The 17,371-nt window shown below is 33.7% G+C and overlaps 1 protein-coding gene across 1 annotated transcript in view; it reads right to left on the bottom strand.

The window, feature by feature from the left end:
* Window positions 1-4,908: 4,908 nt before the first annotated feature.
* Window positions 4,909-17,371, bottom strand: part of LOC140600496 (uncharacterized) — a 94,006-nt gene continuing 81,543 nt past the window's right edge. The window contains exon 5 of the mRNA XM_072768767.1: window positions 4,909-5,058. Coding sequence (XP_072624868.1) covers window positions 4,914-5,058 — 145 coding nt within the window. The 3' untranslated portion in view covers window positions 4,909-4,913. The remainder of the gene's footprint in view (window positions 5,059-17,371) is intronic.

Genomic DNA, 17,371 nt, shown 5'->3' with positions numbered 1-17,371 from the left:
TGTGAATCTTCTTTTTCTGAATGGGACGTCAGATAAATTCTATCATGTCTTACATATTTTTATCTCATTCACAACCAGAAAACCAAGTCTCCCTGATACTCCATCACTTTTCTTCTTTTTAGCCTCTGCATATTGATACTCTGCTTAATCTCATGGTCATAGTGGATCTCATGAATCCTTCCCAAGATGCCTCTTGCAACTCATACACTACCAATAAGAAGCAATAGCATCTAAGCCCTTAGGCTCCTTTCTGAATATTTCCTTCTTTTCTGAATATTTCCTTCACTTCCTCATGTTTATGGAAACTGTGGCTACCCTTCAATGACACTGCACATCTTGAAACCCTCCCTGTAGTGGCTCCCACCTAGTTTGAATCACATGCCCTCATATTTTATTATTTTCTATTTTTCCTTGTTTTGGTTATCTATACATCCTTTTGGAGCATTTTTATAACTGCTTTAAAATATTTGTCTACTACTTCCACAAATTTTCTTCTGATTATGCATTATAATGTCCTGTTTGTATACGCCTGGTAGTTTTTGGTTGGAAGCATGCTGTTGTGAGTTTTACATTGGGGGTGATGCATTCCGTTCTGGCATTCAGTTAAGGTACATGGGATCTTATTTTTTTTGATAACTTATTTCCTAAGATTTGTTATGGTGAATTCAAAGCAGTGTTTAGAGCTAATTAAAACTACCGGTAAGACAGCATTGTTCTGAGTATTGTTTCCCATGTCCCATTTATTTACAATGTCTTTCTGACTCATGAGAACAGTCTATAACAAGATTCCTGTGAGCCCCCAGAAGTGGTCTACTTACTACATACAGGTGAGTTTGTGTTCTTTCCCCAGCTTTGTGTAGTTTCCTCACATGCACGTGGCTATCAGTACTCAACCTAAGACTCAAGAGGAACTCCCTATACATCTCCAGAACTTGCTCTGTAGCAAACTCTTTTCTCTCAATTATAGCCATCTGTCAGCCCCAGAATACTGATCTTTGTCTACATGATTCAGCAGGACCAAATAGCTGTAATTGTGCCTACCTTTATTGTGTTAGGACCCAAAAATGGTCTCCAGGTAATAAATTGATACAGTCCTGGAACTAATTTGTTTCCTTTCCCAAAGAGATTATACTCCTATATTATATGTTATCTAATTTTAAAAGCCTTGGTTCTCTACATGTATTTTGTAGACATGGGTTTTCTAGTTGTACATCTAGTCCCTGTTACTTAGTCTTGCCTAGGAGCAGAAGTCTCCATAAGTGTGTTGGTTTTTCATTTTCATACTCTTGAGGTATTCATATTTTGGTTTTGTTATTAATTTGTATTATGTCCAGAGTATATAGAACTTTATTTTACATATCTTTCAATAATAAGACATGCTTTTAAGGGCTAATGTGGAGTCAGTTTTATTAAGTATCTCATGTGAGCTTGACATGGATAAGTACTCTTTAAATGCAGGAAGTAATATTCAGTATTTGTCTATTTTAAGTAGTTCATTAAGAGTATCTCTTAACACATTTTCAATTCTTTGGGGAAAAAAACCTTATGCCTTTGTTTGATTTATATATTGCTATGAAATGTGGTATTTCTTCACATAATATAAAATATCCCTTATTATTTCATCAGTTTCCTGATATATTATGATGCTATATGATAAAGTATTTAACAGTTGAAATTTGTAAAATGTTTTGAATCAAAAACCAATTTAAAAATCTCTGCTTTTAAAATGGTCAGCCTGCACCATTTAATACAGTAATTGATAAAGGAATATTTCTAAGATGTTATTGGCTACTTTCCATTTAAGTTTAGTTCTCTTCTTTTTTCAACTTTTAAACTATTTCTTCCTTTTTCTCTATACCTCTCGGAATTTATCAGATTTATTTTGTCTCTTTTTTTTTTTCAAGATTATTTATTTACTTGAGAGAGAGAGAGAGAGCACAAGCAGAGGGGAGGAGCAGAGGGAGAGGGACAAGAAGACTCCCCGCTGAGCAGGGGGCCCAATGAAGGGCTCTAACCCAGGACTCTGAGATCATGACGAGCTAAAGGCAGGTGCCCAACTTACTGAGCCACCTATGGACCCTTATTCTTTCATTTCTTAACTTTAATATGTTTAAATGCATACTTATAAAGTCTAAAAAAGCTAAATAAATATTTCTACCTACATCCAGAACAATGTAAATATTTTAGATTGCTTTAATTCCAATTAATCTCTGCCTATCTCATTCATTATAATTGTTCAATATTTTTGTACATTTATTTTTAATTTCCACAGTAAGACAATGCTATTAATGTGTTATGAATTCAAAGTTCATTTCAATATAGCATGTTTAACAATTTATTTGCTACCATCCCCTCTTGCATGTCACTAATTCCTTCAGGGATCATATTTCTTCTTTCCCGATTGTTTCTTCAGTTATAGGTCTATGGATGGAAAATATGTTTGTCTGAATATGGTTTCATTTTGCTCTCATGCTAGAAAGGAAACTTTTCTGATAAGATGACTCTTCACAATAAACGTTCTACTTTTTTTCAGGCTTCTATATTTGCTATTGATAAATCTGGCATTACTATATTAGATAATCTGAAATTTGCTCATTTTTCTGGCTGGATAATTCTAAACTTCCCTTGGTAACTGTTTTGTAATCTAATTGGAACACATCTAGATTTTTTTTTCTTAATTTGGTCCACATTTCGCTTAGCATACTAAATCTTATTCAGACTTTTTTATCAATTCTGAAAAATTCTCACTTTCTACTTCTTTATTTCCTGACACCTTTTCTTTAAGCTTTTCTTTCTGGAATTCTGTTTACATGAAACCAGAACTTTTTCCATGTCCCTTCAATGGTTATTTCTTTAAACTTTTTGTCACTATATGGAAATCCAAGTAATTTTTTCAGTTCTATTAAATAGTTATTTCAGCTACAGCTAATTTGGTATTTTATTGAATATGCTATTTTATTAAAATCTATTTTATTAAATCTGCTATTTATTGATATTTTAATTGAACTCAATATTTTCCATTTCTAGAAGTTCTCATCTATTCTTTCCAAAATATTTTATGGTATATATTTTAATTATTCATATTTTGATTAAATTATACAGACATACATACCATTTTATCATATTCATATTTTGTAATGATATTTCCATTATCTGAAGTTCTTGTACATTTATATTTTGCTGCTAGAATTTTGTTTGTTTGATCCTTCCTATCATCTTCCATGATTGCTTATTTCCTTGTGTACTTTAAGTTATATTATTAATTTATAGTCAGCAGGGTTTAGCTGTTAGAATTTTGGTTTTAAATTGTTTTTCAAGAAGATTTAAATTGCTCTTCCTTGGGGAACTATACATACAAGAAAATATTTTGTTAATTTCCGTTTTGTTTAATTTTTAACATCCTTTTTTTTGAGCTTGATTTCCTTGCATCTATAAGCAATATAAATCCAAATGAAAATATCTGAAGAAAGCAGAACTTTTCTTATAAATTCCCATAAGAATTTTTAGGAGAGGCTATCTTCCTTTGCCAATGGTCAGATTTTAATATTTTATTTTTACGAAGTTGTGGCTTTTTAAGAGTTGCATTTAAAAAAAAAAAAAGTTGCATTTTTATGTAGGAGTCCTAGTTCTAGCTCCCCAATTGATGTAGATCCATACTTGATTTTCCAAAAAAATAAGTTGGTGCCAACCCCTCAAGTAAAATAGAGTAGAAACAGAAAAATCAGTGCTAGCGGAAGCTGAATCTATTATTGTCTTGGAGACAATTACAGATTTTTATAATCTAGGAATCTAGATTAGGTAGGATCTTCTTGTCAACTGAAACTTCAATCTTTTCTATTGGTGGCACTGCTGTTATTTTCAGTGTTTAGGCAGTTTCCAGCAATTGGTGCCCGTCTGCTCTAAGGAGACAGTCTCTCTCCAGGTTCTTAAAGCTCCTCAAAGGCAGACTGCTATTGCTGATTTCTCCATGGTATGCGCTCGTGGTGGGGAAGTGAAATATCTAGGTTCTTTCTCAGCTTCAGTTTTAAGCAGGATCTGTGCATCTGAACCTTTTAGACTCTCTTACATCCAGGGACTGACTCTTGGATAGGAGAATGTTTTCCACTCCCTCCCAATCGTAGTGCATCTTTTCCTTGCAGGATCCTGGGTTCAAGAGGATTATCTGGTTATCTTATCTTCCTGATAAACTGTATCTTCTTAGAAGATTTTTGCTTCTGTATCTTCTTAGAAGCAGTGGGTTTGAAGTGAGATTTTTTTCCTACCCCTCCACTAGAGACAGAGTATTTTCTTCTGTCCTCTCTCTGGAGTGAATCTTCCCCTGGGCCTGAGAGGTGGAAATCTGTCTGCTCTTCTTCTAACAGTTTAGGGATTCTTTTTGTACATGAGAAGAATCCAGAAAACGGGGCTAAGTTTTTTCCCTCACTCGGTCATTGCAGCCATTCCCATCCACACACCTACTCCACTATAGTAGGCTCTCTCTGGTCTTGCCTCCAATTTTTCTCAGAAGTACCTAGTGCTGGCTGGTGGAAATGAAAGTGAGTAGAACCTCTACAAGAACCTGGACTGGGACACCTGGAACCACAGGCTCAGTGGTTGAGCATCTGCCTTCATGCTCAGGGCTTGATCCCGGGGTCCTAGGAGAGAGTCCTGCATTGGTCTCCACATAGGGAGCCTGTTTCTCCCTCTTCCTGCATCTGCCTCTGTTTCTATATCTGCCATGAATAAATAAATAAAATCTTAAAAAAAAGAAAAAAAAAAGAACCTGGACTATATGTGGTTTTCACAGTTTGGAATAAAACCCTTTTGTATTGAACTTACTGTTTTTAAAAATGCTTATTTTTAATGGGTAATTCTAGATAGGCTTTCTTTAAACAAATACAACAAATCTGCATGTGACTCATTAGCATTTATCATTAATAAACATTACAAAATATATTTCTTTGAAAAAATTGTCCCTTTATTATATACAATGGAGGCAAATTTAAAATTCTTTCTTGAAATCTTTTGTATCCATCTCTTTCTTCAGGATGTTCAACCAGAGATGAGCCACAAGTCCAGCTGCAAATGCATTTAAATATAAATGTTACGTTCAGAACCACAACATGCCAGACTTGAAAAGGAACTCAAATAATATCTAGTTCAGCATTTTCACTTTTATAAATTAGGAAGATATGGCCTAGATAAGGTAAATTCTCTTTATACATACAAAAAACTAATTAATAGTATAGCATAAACTGTAACTGGCATTTCCTGTTTAGAACTCTTTAGAACTCTTTCAACAACTCCATGATAACTCTTCTATTAGAATGTTAGTATGTAATAAGTGCAGATTGTGTCAAGACAGGCACTTTTTTTCCCCAGTATGGATTTAAAGCAGAACTTTAAGTGGACTTTACTTAAATTCCCATTTAACTTATTGGGAAATGACTATAAAGTCATATCAACCAAATACTGTATATCAAAAAGAAAATGTTTTTCTAATTGCTTTCCATTATCCTTTATATTTTATTCAACGTTGTTGAATTTAAGGGCTTGCATAAAAATATGATTGATTATTTCTCAAAGTCATTAAAAGTCAACATAGAAATATCATGTCAAATTTTGATTTTCACTAGTATCATAGATTCCAATAAAATTGGCCTCATAACTCCTCCAAAGGAAAAAAGAAAAGAATAGGAAATAGATGTTAAAAAGTAAAGCAAAAAAAACAAAAATTTAACAGCTTATTATAAAATATATTTTCCTATGCTTGCTGCATTGGTTCTTGGTTTGATTCTTATAATAATCCTGTCACAGAGACTAGAGGAATTGAGAGAATAATACACTAAGGATTAAGACTCACAGTATAGTAACTCATCAGCACATACATTTCTCTGGGCTATACCAGCTTTGACACAACATTAATACCATGTGGTTCTGCCTCCATGAGCTTTTTGCTGGAATCACATTTCCATTCTGCTCTGGTTCAAAGAGCCCAGAAAATTGAGACTACTCAGAACTAAATATCTTTTTTTTCTGTTTGTCAGATATCTGGCTTTCAGATTACCGGGGACTGTGAACCAATCTAGGCTTTGCTGCCCCCATTATGCTATTCCTGACCTTGGGGTAAAGCTTTCCCACTCAAAAGCTTTATCTTCCATGGGTGGGGTGAAGTGAGAGAAGCTAGTGAAGCCTGTGTCCCAGAAAACCAAGCTGCCAAGAGGGCTGTTGTTTTGACAAAATGCCCTCTGTATTCCTGCTGGAGGAATAAAATTCACTTATTCTAAATCTCTTTAACTTAGTCACATATATAAACTGAAATAAGGACACAAAACCAAAGCACTGAGAAGAGTAAAAGAGTTCTACTTAGGATGAGAATATACAGAACTAGTCTTCATATTTTCTCTAGGAATAAAATCTTTTAGTATCAGATTTTCCTCCCTCACAATGCATGAGGAGATTTGCGGATGCAAAGTCCTTTCTTCCCTTAGATTAAGACTTAACTTTATCCTGGATAGTCAGAGAAGTATGTGGAATTCAGGAAATCATTTTAGAAGGAAATATTCTTCAAGGAATGTGACACTGACTCTTTACAGTGTTTCTCACCACTGCCTTCTAGCCATGACAGCAAGAAAACTCTATTTCACCGCACATATAATGTCAGAAGAAGAAAGAGGAATGAATTAGGAATAACGATTATTATACCTAATTACCTTATTTCTTCATATGGCCCATTCAGAGAAGGAAAAAACTTATTATGTGCCTCAATTGTTCTGTTTTTCTTTTTGGTAAAAAAGCTTTGAAATGCTAAGTAACGAAAGCCATGTTTTATCTAGGTATCTTTGGTATTACCAAGATGCCTATTATTTACAGTTTTATAATAATACATTTTATCACGTAATACTTTTTTTTTAAGGATTTGGGTTTTTTTTTAATTTTTATTTATTTATGATAGTCACAGAGAGAGAGAGAGAGAGAGAGAGAGAGAGAGAGGCAGAGACACAGGCAGAGGGAGAAGCAGGCTCCATGCACCGGGAGCCCAACATGGGATTCGATCCCGGGTCTCCAGGATCGCGCCCTGGGCCAAAGGCAGGCGCTAAACCGCTGCGCCACCCAGGGATCCCACATTTTATCATGTAATACTTCTTACTCTATGCAAGTGTATAATTACCTTCAGCGATATTAAATAAAACCTTCTCCGTACCAAGATAATACTGTTTGTGTAACACAATGAAACCTAAAGAATGCTTTTAAAAGCCTCATATCAACATCTTCTTATGCACATGCAGTTGTTCATTCTGATTGCTCACTATCATCTCAGTGACTTTCCAGAACGGGTGCTCAATACATTTTTATTGGAACTATCTTCAGTAAAGCCCATCTCACATACAACTATGTCCTTCCTGCTGCTTTGCTGCTAGGAAATCATCTTCTTTGCCAAGCTCTGCCAGTCTCCCACTGGCTTTTTCTGTTTCCCATAGAACTATGAGAAGTGTCAGTTCTCAGAGGTTAGGTGGCCCAATCTCCCGTCCCTATTCACTTACTTCTCTTTAGCAAAAATCCAAGCAGTCCTAGGCTTCTACTCATTTCCATGAGTTTGAAACTCCTTGCAACAAAATCTCAGAGACAGGTGTCTTCATAACCATAGGCCATCATGCCTCAGAAACTAATTATCATACCTAAATTCCACTTCTGGTGTTTTATTTTTTTCCTACATCAGAATTGGAGTATGATTTAGTAACAGGGAGTCCAAAGTGATGAATATTATTTTATGTAATGCTTGTCATTCTGTATTATTTTAATATCCATTTAATGGGTTTAATTATTTAATTACATTGAATTGTTTAATTGCTCAACATGTCTATTTTTAGACCCTATAATTTAGGCTCTAGTATCTGGATAGCAATAATTAAATTTTAGCTAGTATTAGCTTCTGTCTTTTTCTTACACGTGCTTTTATTCTTATACAATAAATCATATAAATACTTATACAATGTGGATTCTTAATTGAAAAAAAAAAAACCCAAAAACTCTGTTTAGTCTTTATCGTGTAGCCATTTAAAAACATAGAACACTCTTGTATGTTCCTATATTATAGAAGAATAGAGAGAACCATCCAAATACTCTCCAGGGGGGAGAACTTAGGTTTATAGTTGCATAATCTCATTAATCAAGGTGTTCCCAGTGGTGAAATTAAAAATCACTCACTTGGTCTGAACATAGAAGATAAAACTTCTTTTATCTCTTGAGATTTGGAGTGAGATTTTACAAAAGAGGTGATATTTGAGCTGGATTTAAATTCCAAACAATACAAAAGGGGAACTTCTATGAACAAATATACAGTGTTTATGATATTTTGGGAGAAATCATTTAGAGGTACTATGTGGAAGTAGCCTAGTTTATATAATAGAAGATATGGCTGAAAAAATATTTTAGCCCCAGGTACTGAAGAATCACAAAAATAAAAAAGGAATTTTAAATAGTAAAATGATAATAAATCTATATTTCACAATTTTTTTTCCTTTTTTTAATTTTTTTTTTGCTATTTAGAAGAAAGAGTACGGGAGGAGGACACAACATTTAGGGAGATTATTTAAGAGGGTACTGTATTATAATGGTACAAAAAGAAAGAAAACAATAATTGCAGAGGTAATTAAAAGAGAAGCCAATTCAGGAAAATGTGTTTCTTGTAAGTGATAGGTTTCTAAGATCTGCTAATTAATTAAAAAGAGAGAATAATGGAAATGAGACATTGAAATATCTAATTTGTGTTTTTTAAAGATAGTGATATCATTAATGAAGATAATAATAGAAATAGGAGCACTAGTAGTAGAAATAGTAATTAAATACTATATCACAGAGACTAAATGATGTCACCACCATTTACTAAGTGACACTGGTCATGTTATATAACATTGATGAGGTTTGATTTCTTTGTCTTTAATCAGGATAAGACTATCTGGCATATATTTCAAATGAAATAAAATATCTGCATTTTAGAAAGTGGGAAACAATTTCAAGATAAAAATAGAGTTCAAGTAAATATAGTACAAGTTCAAGTAAATATAGAGTCAAGGTACAATTTTTAATTATCCTATCTACAAGTAGAAGGGAAGGGCACTGGGTGGGGAGGAATCACAGTGATAGATGAATGGAACAACAACCATGATGATGACGACCACAAAGATGAGGACAATGACGATGATAACAATTTTTGAGTGCTTGCTATGAATAAGATATTGTTCTAAGTATTTTACATGTATTAATTCCTTTATGACCATGAAGATGTAGATAAGTCATATATTTTGAGATGAAATAACCTTGAATTATAGAGGTTGTTCCTAAATGTGCGCTTATGAGAGATAGCAGAAGAGAAGGCCATGAGAAGACAAAGACAGATTCAATTGATGCAGTCACAGAAATATGGATAGCCACCAGAAGCTGGAAGAGGCAAGAAGGATTCTTTCCTAGAGACTCCAAAGGGAATAGGGCCCTTACCTTGATTTCAGAATTCTGGCCCCAGAACTATGACAGAACAATCTCTGTTGTTTCGAGCCACCCAGTTTGTGGTTATTTGTTAGGAACCCCTTCGAAACTAATATACCAATTATCAATGTATTGCTCCAACCTTCCTTATCTGTTCTGTGAAAATTGAGAGGGGCCCTTTAAATGTTTCTCCTTTGCCGTTAGCACCATATTATTCTTTGACAGTAGATGGCACTGGAGGGACACTCTAAGAAGAAGGGGATTCTCTTCCTGGTTCTGTTGTTTTATTTTAAATTATCTTGTTTCTCTCCCTTCCTTCTCCCTTCCACTTGCTCTTACTGCATGCCTACCGGTGATTTGAATGGAGCTCTCCCACAATGAATTTCAGGTGTACCCAAGATACCTCCTAGGGTGGATTTCCCTGGCATCCTAGAGAGGTTTTTTGGTTTTTTGTTTGTTTGTTTGTTTGTTTTTCATTTGCTGGTTCCAGGTGCAGTTCTCCGCTCCCTAGCTTCTGCCCAGAGAATGTGGATCGATTCTGGCCTGGGACCACCAAGAGAACTCCTTCACAGCCCATCTGCCTATAACCAAACGTTTTCTAATGAGATCTGAATCACAACTTTGGGGAAAGGAGACCCTTCCCAAGTTTATTCATTCTATAGGTACTCTCCCGCAGACCTAGGGTATTCTTCAGAACTCTTTATCATTTATAGGTAATTCCCTTGTCATAATTCATAGCTCTTTATATTAAAAGTTCCTATTTCAAATTAACATGTGGTTCCTGTCTCCTGATTGGACCCTGATACATCCATTTTAAATATGAAGAAATAGTGGCACAGAAATGCTAATTGACTTGCCTAAGTTCACACAACTAGTAATTGGCAGACAATTCTGCAATTCACTGTGGACATCAACTGGGTGTCCTATAACTCATTCTGAACTCTTTACCTGGGGTCAGGATCAGATCTCATAGGTTAAGGCTCATTCCCACAAGACTGCTCCCTCCATCTCAGATGCCAGTTGCAAGTCCAGGTTGTTATTTGTGATTCTGACTAATTTAATGTAAATCAGGGGTTTCCTTTTCAACCTAGATAATTTAGTAGATCAGCTTACAGAACCTCAGGAAAGCAATTTACTTACTAGATTTCAGTTTATTAACAACCACATGGAAAGGATCCATAAGGCCAGGTATATGAAGGGTGCAAAGAGACCTTCCGTGTCCTTTCTTGGCTCATCACCCTCCAGCACGTCTACATGCTCACCGGCCCAGAAGCTCTCCAAACTTCATGTTAGGGATCTTTGCAGAGTCCTCATTACTTTGGCAAGATTGCTTAAATCATCATCCGTTGGTGATTACTTCAACCTCTAAACCCTTACTTCTCCCCAAAGATCAGGGGTGGTACTAAAGTTCCAATTCTCTAATCAAATGGTTAAGTCCCCTAGCAGTCAGCCCAAATCCTGTGGTGGTCTAGAGTTTTTTCAAAACTCATCTCATTTACATGAACTCAGGTGTGATTGAAAGGGGCTTTTTATGTATAGCAAGAGACACTCCTTTCAACTTTATAGCTTTGAAGCTATTTCAGGAACTAAGGGCAAAAGACCAAATATCATTAAAAAAAAAAAAAAAGATATCCCTGTTGCCCTGTTGCTCTTACCATTTAGGAAATTAAAAAGGATTTTAGAAGCTGTGTACCAGGAAAAGGGATGAAAACCAAATATATATTCCTTATTAAAAATCATATTATCACTCTAGATCATCTTTATATTAATCATTTGACAATTAATACTGTACAAATTAAGAGAGAAAGGGAAGAGTTATGGATCTAGATAATGCATGTATCATTCCAAAAGAGAGTTTGAAGCACTGGGTGTAAAAAAGAATGATGTCCACAAGCATGGTCCATTTGGTTTATAAAGTATTTGTCCCTCTGGTGTTTTTAAACTTCCTAACTAGTGCCCAACTTTAAAAATCTGGAGATTTCACATAATAATGCAGGAACTAAAAATCTGGATTTATTATGAATAGGAATTAGGTGATGCCAATCTTGAAAATCCTTGCCACAAGAATCTCTGAGCAGACACACCAGGAGGCCCCAATATTTCTGTTCCATTAATGGACACAATGAGAAGTCTCTCATTGTCCTTCATACAGTCTGGTGGGATACAGTTGAGCTACTCAGGCATCCCTCCCCCCCCCTTTTTTTTCTGGTGGGATGTTTTAATGACAAAGCGCATTCCAGTGTAATGCTTGAGATTTGCCCTGAAAATATCAATTACCATTGCAATTTTAAACAAGAAAGGATGTTTTAAAAGGGCAAATAAACAAGCCAGAAAGAGAAGCACCTTCTAACCTGAAGAGAAACAATATTCTTTGTTTCAGTAATCTTCCTCTTAGGAATGATTGTAAAGAAATAATTAGAGGGGCGCCTGGGCGGCTCAATGATTGAGCATCTGCCTTTGGCTCAGGTCATGATCCCAGGGTCCCGGAATCAAGTCCCGAAGCAGGCTCCCTCTGGAGAATATCACAACTTCAGAGAGCCCTGCTCAAAATAGAAAAAAAAAAAAAATTAATTACCGCACACCATTTTGCTAGCTGTAGGCAACTGCTTTATTTGTTATTTATTTTGGTTTATTAAGATAAAAATTCTGTGATAATATAGCTTATATGTTCCTATTGTTCCTCAGTATCTAAAGTTATTCTGGATATATATTACCTCAATAACTTTTCTTTAATTAAAAAAAAGTAGAGGCAAAACCCAATTTGTTGTGACTTAAAAGCAAGACAGTGATGGTACTGAATATATTACTAAAAATACCCCCCAAAATCTTTTTACTTCAAATAAAAAAATAGCTAAAATTTGTATTGTATATTTATACATATATGAAATCTGATATATAAAGTATTTTAGTATTTTCTTAAAGTTAATAATACACATTAACAAGTATGGAAAGGTAAGTAATGAACATATTAACTCTTAAGTTTTAATAAACATTTTGAAAGACTATCTGAGAGTAAGTAAATAGCAGATTCTGGTCATGATTATTCATATATTTGCAAAAACCTATGATAAAAAATACATATAATCCAACAGACACTCCATTTTTGGTTGATGTTCTACTGAAATTGAATTACACACTCATACATATGCCCACACCCACCCACATACACACAATAACACCAGCAAAACACATTCTAAAGTCATTATAATTATGCCCAGGTTTAAAATTGGATTTTAGGTATTAAAACAAAGAAAAAAAATCAAATATTTTTTAGTAATAAGAAACTTTTTGAAATTTTCAATGGTTTCATTCTTGGAAAATGCTGTATGTCCAATACCCAATCATTTTCTAAGACTAAAATATATCACTCTACTTCAACTCTCATTTTAAAATCTTTTCATGCTATGGATGCTATGGATTATGTCATCCATTTTAATCTTACCATTCCTCTTCATTAAAACCTTTTTTTTTTTTTTTGCCCTACTCCAAAATACTGGAACTCAATGCTTTCAAATATAAGATCTTCAAAATAAAAACTTTAGTCATATGCTTATTCTATTAAAGTGATTTTGCATGTCAAATAATGCTCTTATTTATACAGTAACATAAAAATATACTGATAAAAATACATAAGATACATAACTTGTGAAAATGAATAAAGGAAACCTTATTTAAAATGGAGTCCAGAAGTTGGAAGAGGGAGTGCTCACACTCTACCACTCATTGCAGCCCTTTGCAGACCCAACAGGAAGAGAAGTACCTTGCATTCCCAACAGGTAGAGGCTTACTTTAGTACCTCAGCAGAAGAGAGATTTTCTTCTTGCCCAGCAACAGCCCACCCAATGAGACATTGTCAAAACCTAGTCAATGAAAAGCCACTACATTGTGAACTTCCACTTTCTCCAGGGGACTTTCTGTTTTCAGCCCCTCTTAACTCTCCCCTTTCTACTATAAAAGAGTATTCTTGTCCTTTGTTCTCTGGACTTGCCTATGGCTCTTTGCTATGATATGTCTGTCCTTCATTGTAATTCCTCTGCTATTCCTAAATAAATCCATTTTGCTGGTAAAATAACTGGCTGTTTTATTTTAAGGTCAACGAACCTTATTCATGTAAGTAATTAAATATGAATTTTACACTTGTTAATTGATATTCCTTATTTCTCAATTCTAATTTAATAGATGAATCCATGAGTATAGAGATTTAAATCCACGCTGAAGAGATTACTTATTGCTACTCTTCAGTTAAAGTTATCTCCTAGACAAGTAAAATCTATTTTCTTTTTTAATGTTTTAATTAGCTACTTGTTTTAACAATGCAAAATTTTAATTTAATCTATTATGTTTTCTTATGTTTGTACTGTCCTGTCCATATTTATTTCCAATAGTTTATTCATTTTACATCTTTCACTTTACCCTCCAATCCTTCCTTAGATTTCAGGCCTACATTTACCTCTTTAAAATTGAGATTTATCCAACATCTATTTGTTTGGGAACAAATATCTTCTATGTAGTAACTATCTCAACTTTCCCACTTAATTCACCTTTTAATATGCTGCATAAAGGATGTGTTTCCCTATGTTTATGGTGATAAGGATACATGGTCGTGATTAACAAATGCAAAGTCCATAACCACATATAGTTGATCAACTTAGAAATTCATTTTGAATATCTTGTGTGTTTTAATAATGGAGTTTACCAATTTAATAACAGAATCGTACTTTCAGCCTAAATCTATCATAACCATAAAGATACTAGGCATGCTTCTAGTTCTAATTCTCTTTTCTAATAGTAAAGACAGATTTAGAAATACTCAATCTCTCTCATGTCATATAAATACATAAAAGTATACACTGTTGATACTATAACTGGATATACAGAAATGTCCAATATATAATTGAATGTGTATAAATCAGTATAGCATACAGTTAAATGCCCATCAATGTATGTAGCATAGAATAATATGGACATAATTATGGAATTGTTATTAGAAACCCTCTAGAGTGGGAACTGAGTGGGAAATTTTAGAGAGGGAGACAAACTATGAGAGAGATCTAACTCTGGGAAATGAACAAAGGGTTACAGAAGAGGAGGTGGGTGGGGGGTTGGGGGTAACTGGGTGACAGGCACTGAGGAGGGCACTTGATGGGATGAGCACTGGGTGTTATACTATCTGTTGGCAAATCAAACTTGAATAAAAACAAATGGAAAAAAATTAAAAAACAACTCTTAGAGTGTTTACTTCAAACCCAGTCTTGTTTTAAGTTCTTTATATATATTTGAAAACTTAATGCTAGTAAAACTCTATAAAGCAGGTATTCTTATTGGATGCAAATTGAGGTAATCTCAAGAATAGGGAGAGTAAGTAAATTGGCCAAGGTTTCTCAGTCAATAAATTATGGTGCTAAGATTAAAATTCAGGCAATTTGACTCCAGCATTTTCCTCTTAAAATAAGCATTATGCTATACTATGATATAATTCAGAAAATATAATTTGATTTCATTGATCTGAGGAGGAAACATCTTAGGTATAAATAACAACTATAAAAATGCTAATATCTACACTGAGGAATTTACATAAAGTTTCAGGTTCATCATTACTAATGAACTTCAACTTAGAATGAATAAAAATAGTTGTTGAATAAAGTTGAAGTTACAATGATATCAGAGATATAATTTATATTGTATTATACTTACATGCATATTTATGTACAATTTATGTTTTATATTCATTTTTGCTAAAGATCTCAGAATAAAGTTTACTGTCATATAGAGAGTACTGGATATAATTCCAAATTTGAGGAAATTTTTCCCACTTTTAGCTTCATGAGAAAAGCCACTGCTGAGTTTTCATGAAACTTCTTTTTTGGTAAGAACACAAAGATGAATGAGACACAAGTCAATGTTACTTTCATTCATAGTTGAAAAGCTGATATCAGTTGGCCTGTTTGGTCTATCATCATAAAGCAGAGATGAGAATTGTTATAGAACACATGTCTTGGAGAGAGGTTAATGAGCCTTACTTCAAAGAAAGCTATTCTCCAGATTAGACAGCATTGTAGAATATGAAACAAGGTAATACTCAGTCTATTTCTACTCATTGTAAATAAATCTTAGCCTCTTGCATTACGTTCTGTCAGAAAGAATGGTATGGCTCTGTAGTTCAGACTGTGTGTTAGGTTATGGGAAACAAACAGGTAGAAAAGTCCTTATCAGCAAACTTTCTTTTTTTTAGTTTTACTCCATTCTTCTTTGTCCTCCATAGGATATAGATTCTAAATTATTTCATCGACTCTAATTTCCTAGCCTTGATTTAGGATACATTGGATAGCTTCAAAATTCTGTTTGTAATATCAAAAGTGATGTCATAGATACTTAAGATCTCTTTAAATCACTTACAAAATCAGGGTAAGTTGGGTGCCTTTTCAGAACTTGTGTAAGAGCACACACAAGTAATTTTTTTTTTTTTTCACAGCAGACCTCTCGCCCATCCTGCCATCTTCATTTAACAGTTATATGACCTTTGGCCATGCCTTTCCTACATCTGTAGTAGTAATGGGTATTTTTAAGAAATATGCAATATAATGAAAACTCATTTATGCAACATTAACAGTATTTTTTTCTAACATAAAAGAATGTTGAATGTATTTAAAGTAAATATTTACTCAATGCTTAAGAGAAGCTGTGCTTTCAACTTGCACTGATTCATTATTTAAAAGCAAGGTAACAATCTCCTTGAGCTTGATGGAAATAAGCCTTTGCCAACTTCTGAGATTCGTCCTGTATTAGGATTTTTTTTCCCTCATAATCACCTTCCTTTATTTGAACAGTACTTATAATATGCAGTGCATCTGCATCAGAATTCCTGTTTTAACATTTATTAGTCATGATAATACTGAGAAAATTGTTTAACCTTTCCAAGAATTTATTTCCTCTTCTCTTAATAAGGCTTATACTACCTTCTTCACAGAATAGTTGTGAAAAGAAGACAAGTTAGAATACTAAAAATATTTAGTAGAGTACTTAGCGCATACTAAGTACTATAGTATAGTCTCAAATGCCTTTAATCAATAGCTAGTCCAATCAAAGGCAAAAATAAAAACAAAATCAAAACAATTCTTACTTTATTACAACCATAATTCTTTTGATTTGGCTACCTAAAGACCTGCTCAGAGACCTCCTAAGGGATAAAATGAGGAACATATTTCCTTTTCAAAATAAGACAATTAAATCATTTATAAATATACAATCATAAATAAATAAATAGCCAATGATAAAGTTTAAAGTTAATCTAGAAAAGTTTTTCTTATCTTCAAATATGATGAAAGGGTGCTACTATTTGCAAAAAAAAAAAAAAAAAAAAAAAGTATATTCTAAAATACATGTCATTCACATAAGTAGTACTATATTCTTTTAACATTTAGAGTTATTACAGAATATTGGAAATATAACAGAATTAGGACACAAACTGACCTACCCACTTACATAAAATGACTAAGTATAGAACTTACCTGGAGATTCTAAAAATATAATTTCCAAATTGAAATTGAAATACTTTTTAAGTTTGGTATTATAGAGCTGTTTCTTTTTACTTATGTATTTATTAACATGTTTACTAGATAGTATCAAATATTGAACACCAAAAAAAATCCAAATTTAGTATCCTTTCATTTTGCTTAAAGAAAGCTACAAACTCAGGGTGAGAATCCATTTAACACAGATATCAATTACCAGAAGGTAAAAAAAGGAAAAAAAAAAAAAACATTAATTCTAGAGTGTCTGAAGAACTTGATTTTCAGCAGAATCCATTTATAATCCTCAAAGTGACACTGACTCCATTAGAGGCCAAGTGTAAGTAAACGATCAAGCTTAACAGAAGTGCTTAAAGAGCCATAAGTCAGGAAGAGCT

This window comes from Canis lupus, chromosome 11 (assembly GCF_048164855.1).
Source record: "Canis lupus baileyi chromosome 11, mCanLup2.hap1, whole genome shotgun sequence".
Classification (NCBI taxonomy): Eukaryota; Metazoa; Chordata; class Mammalia; order Carnivora; family Canidae; genus Canis; species Canis lupus.
This window is presented reverse-complemented; position numbering and strand designations above follow the sequence as displayed.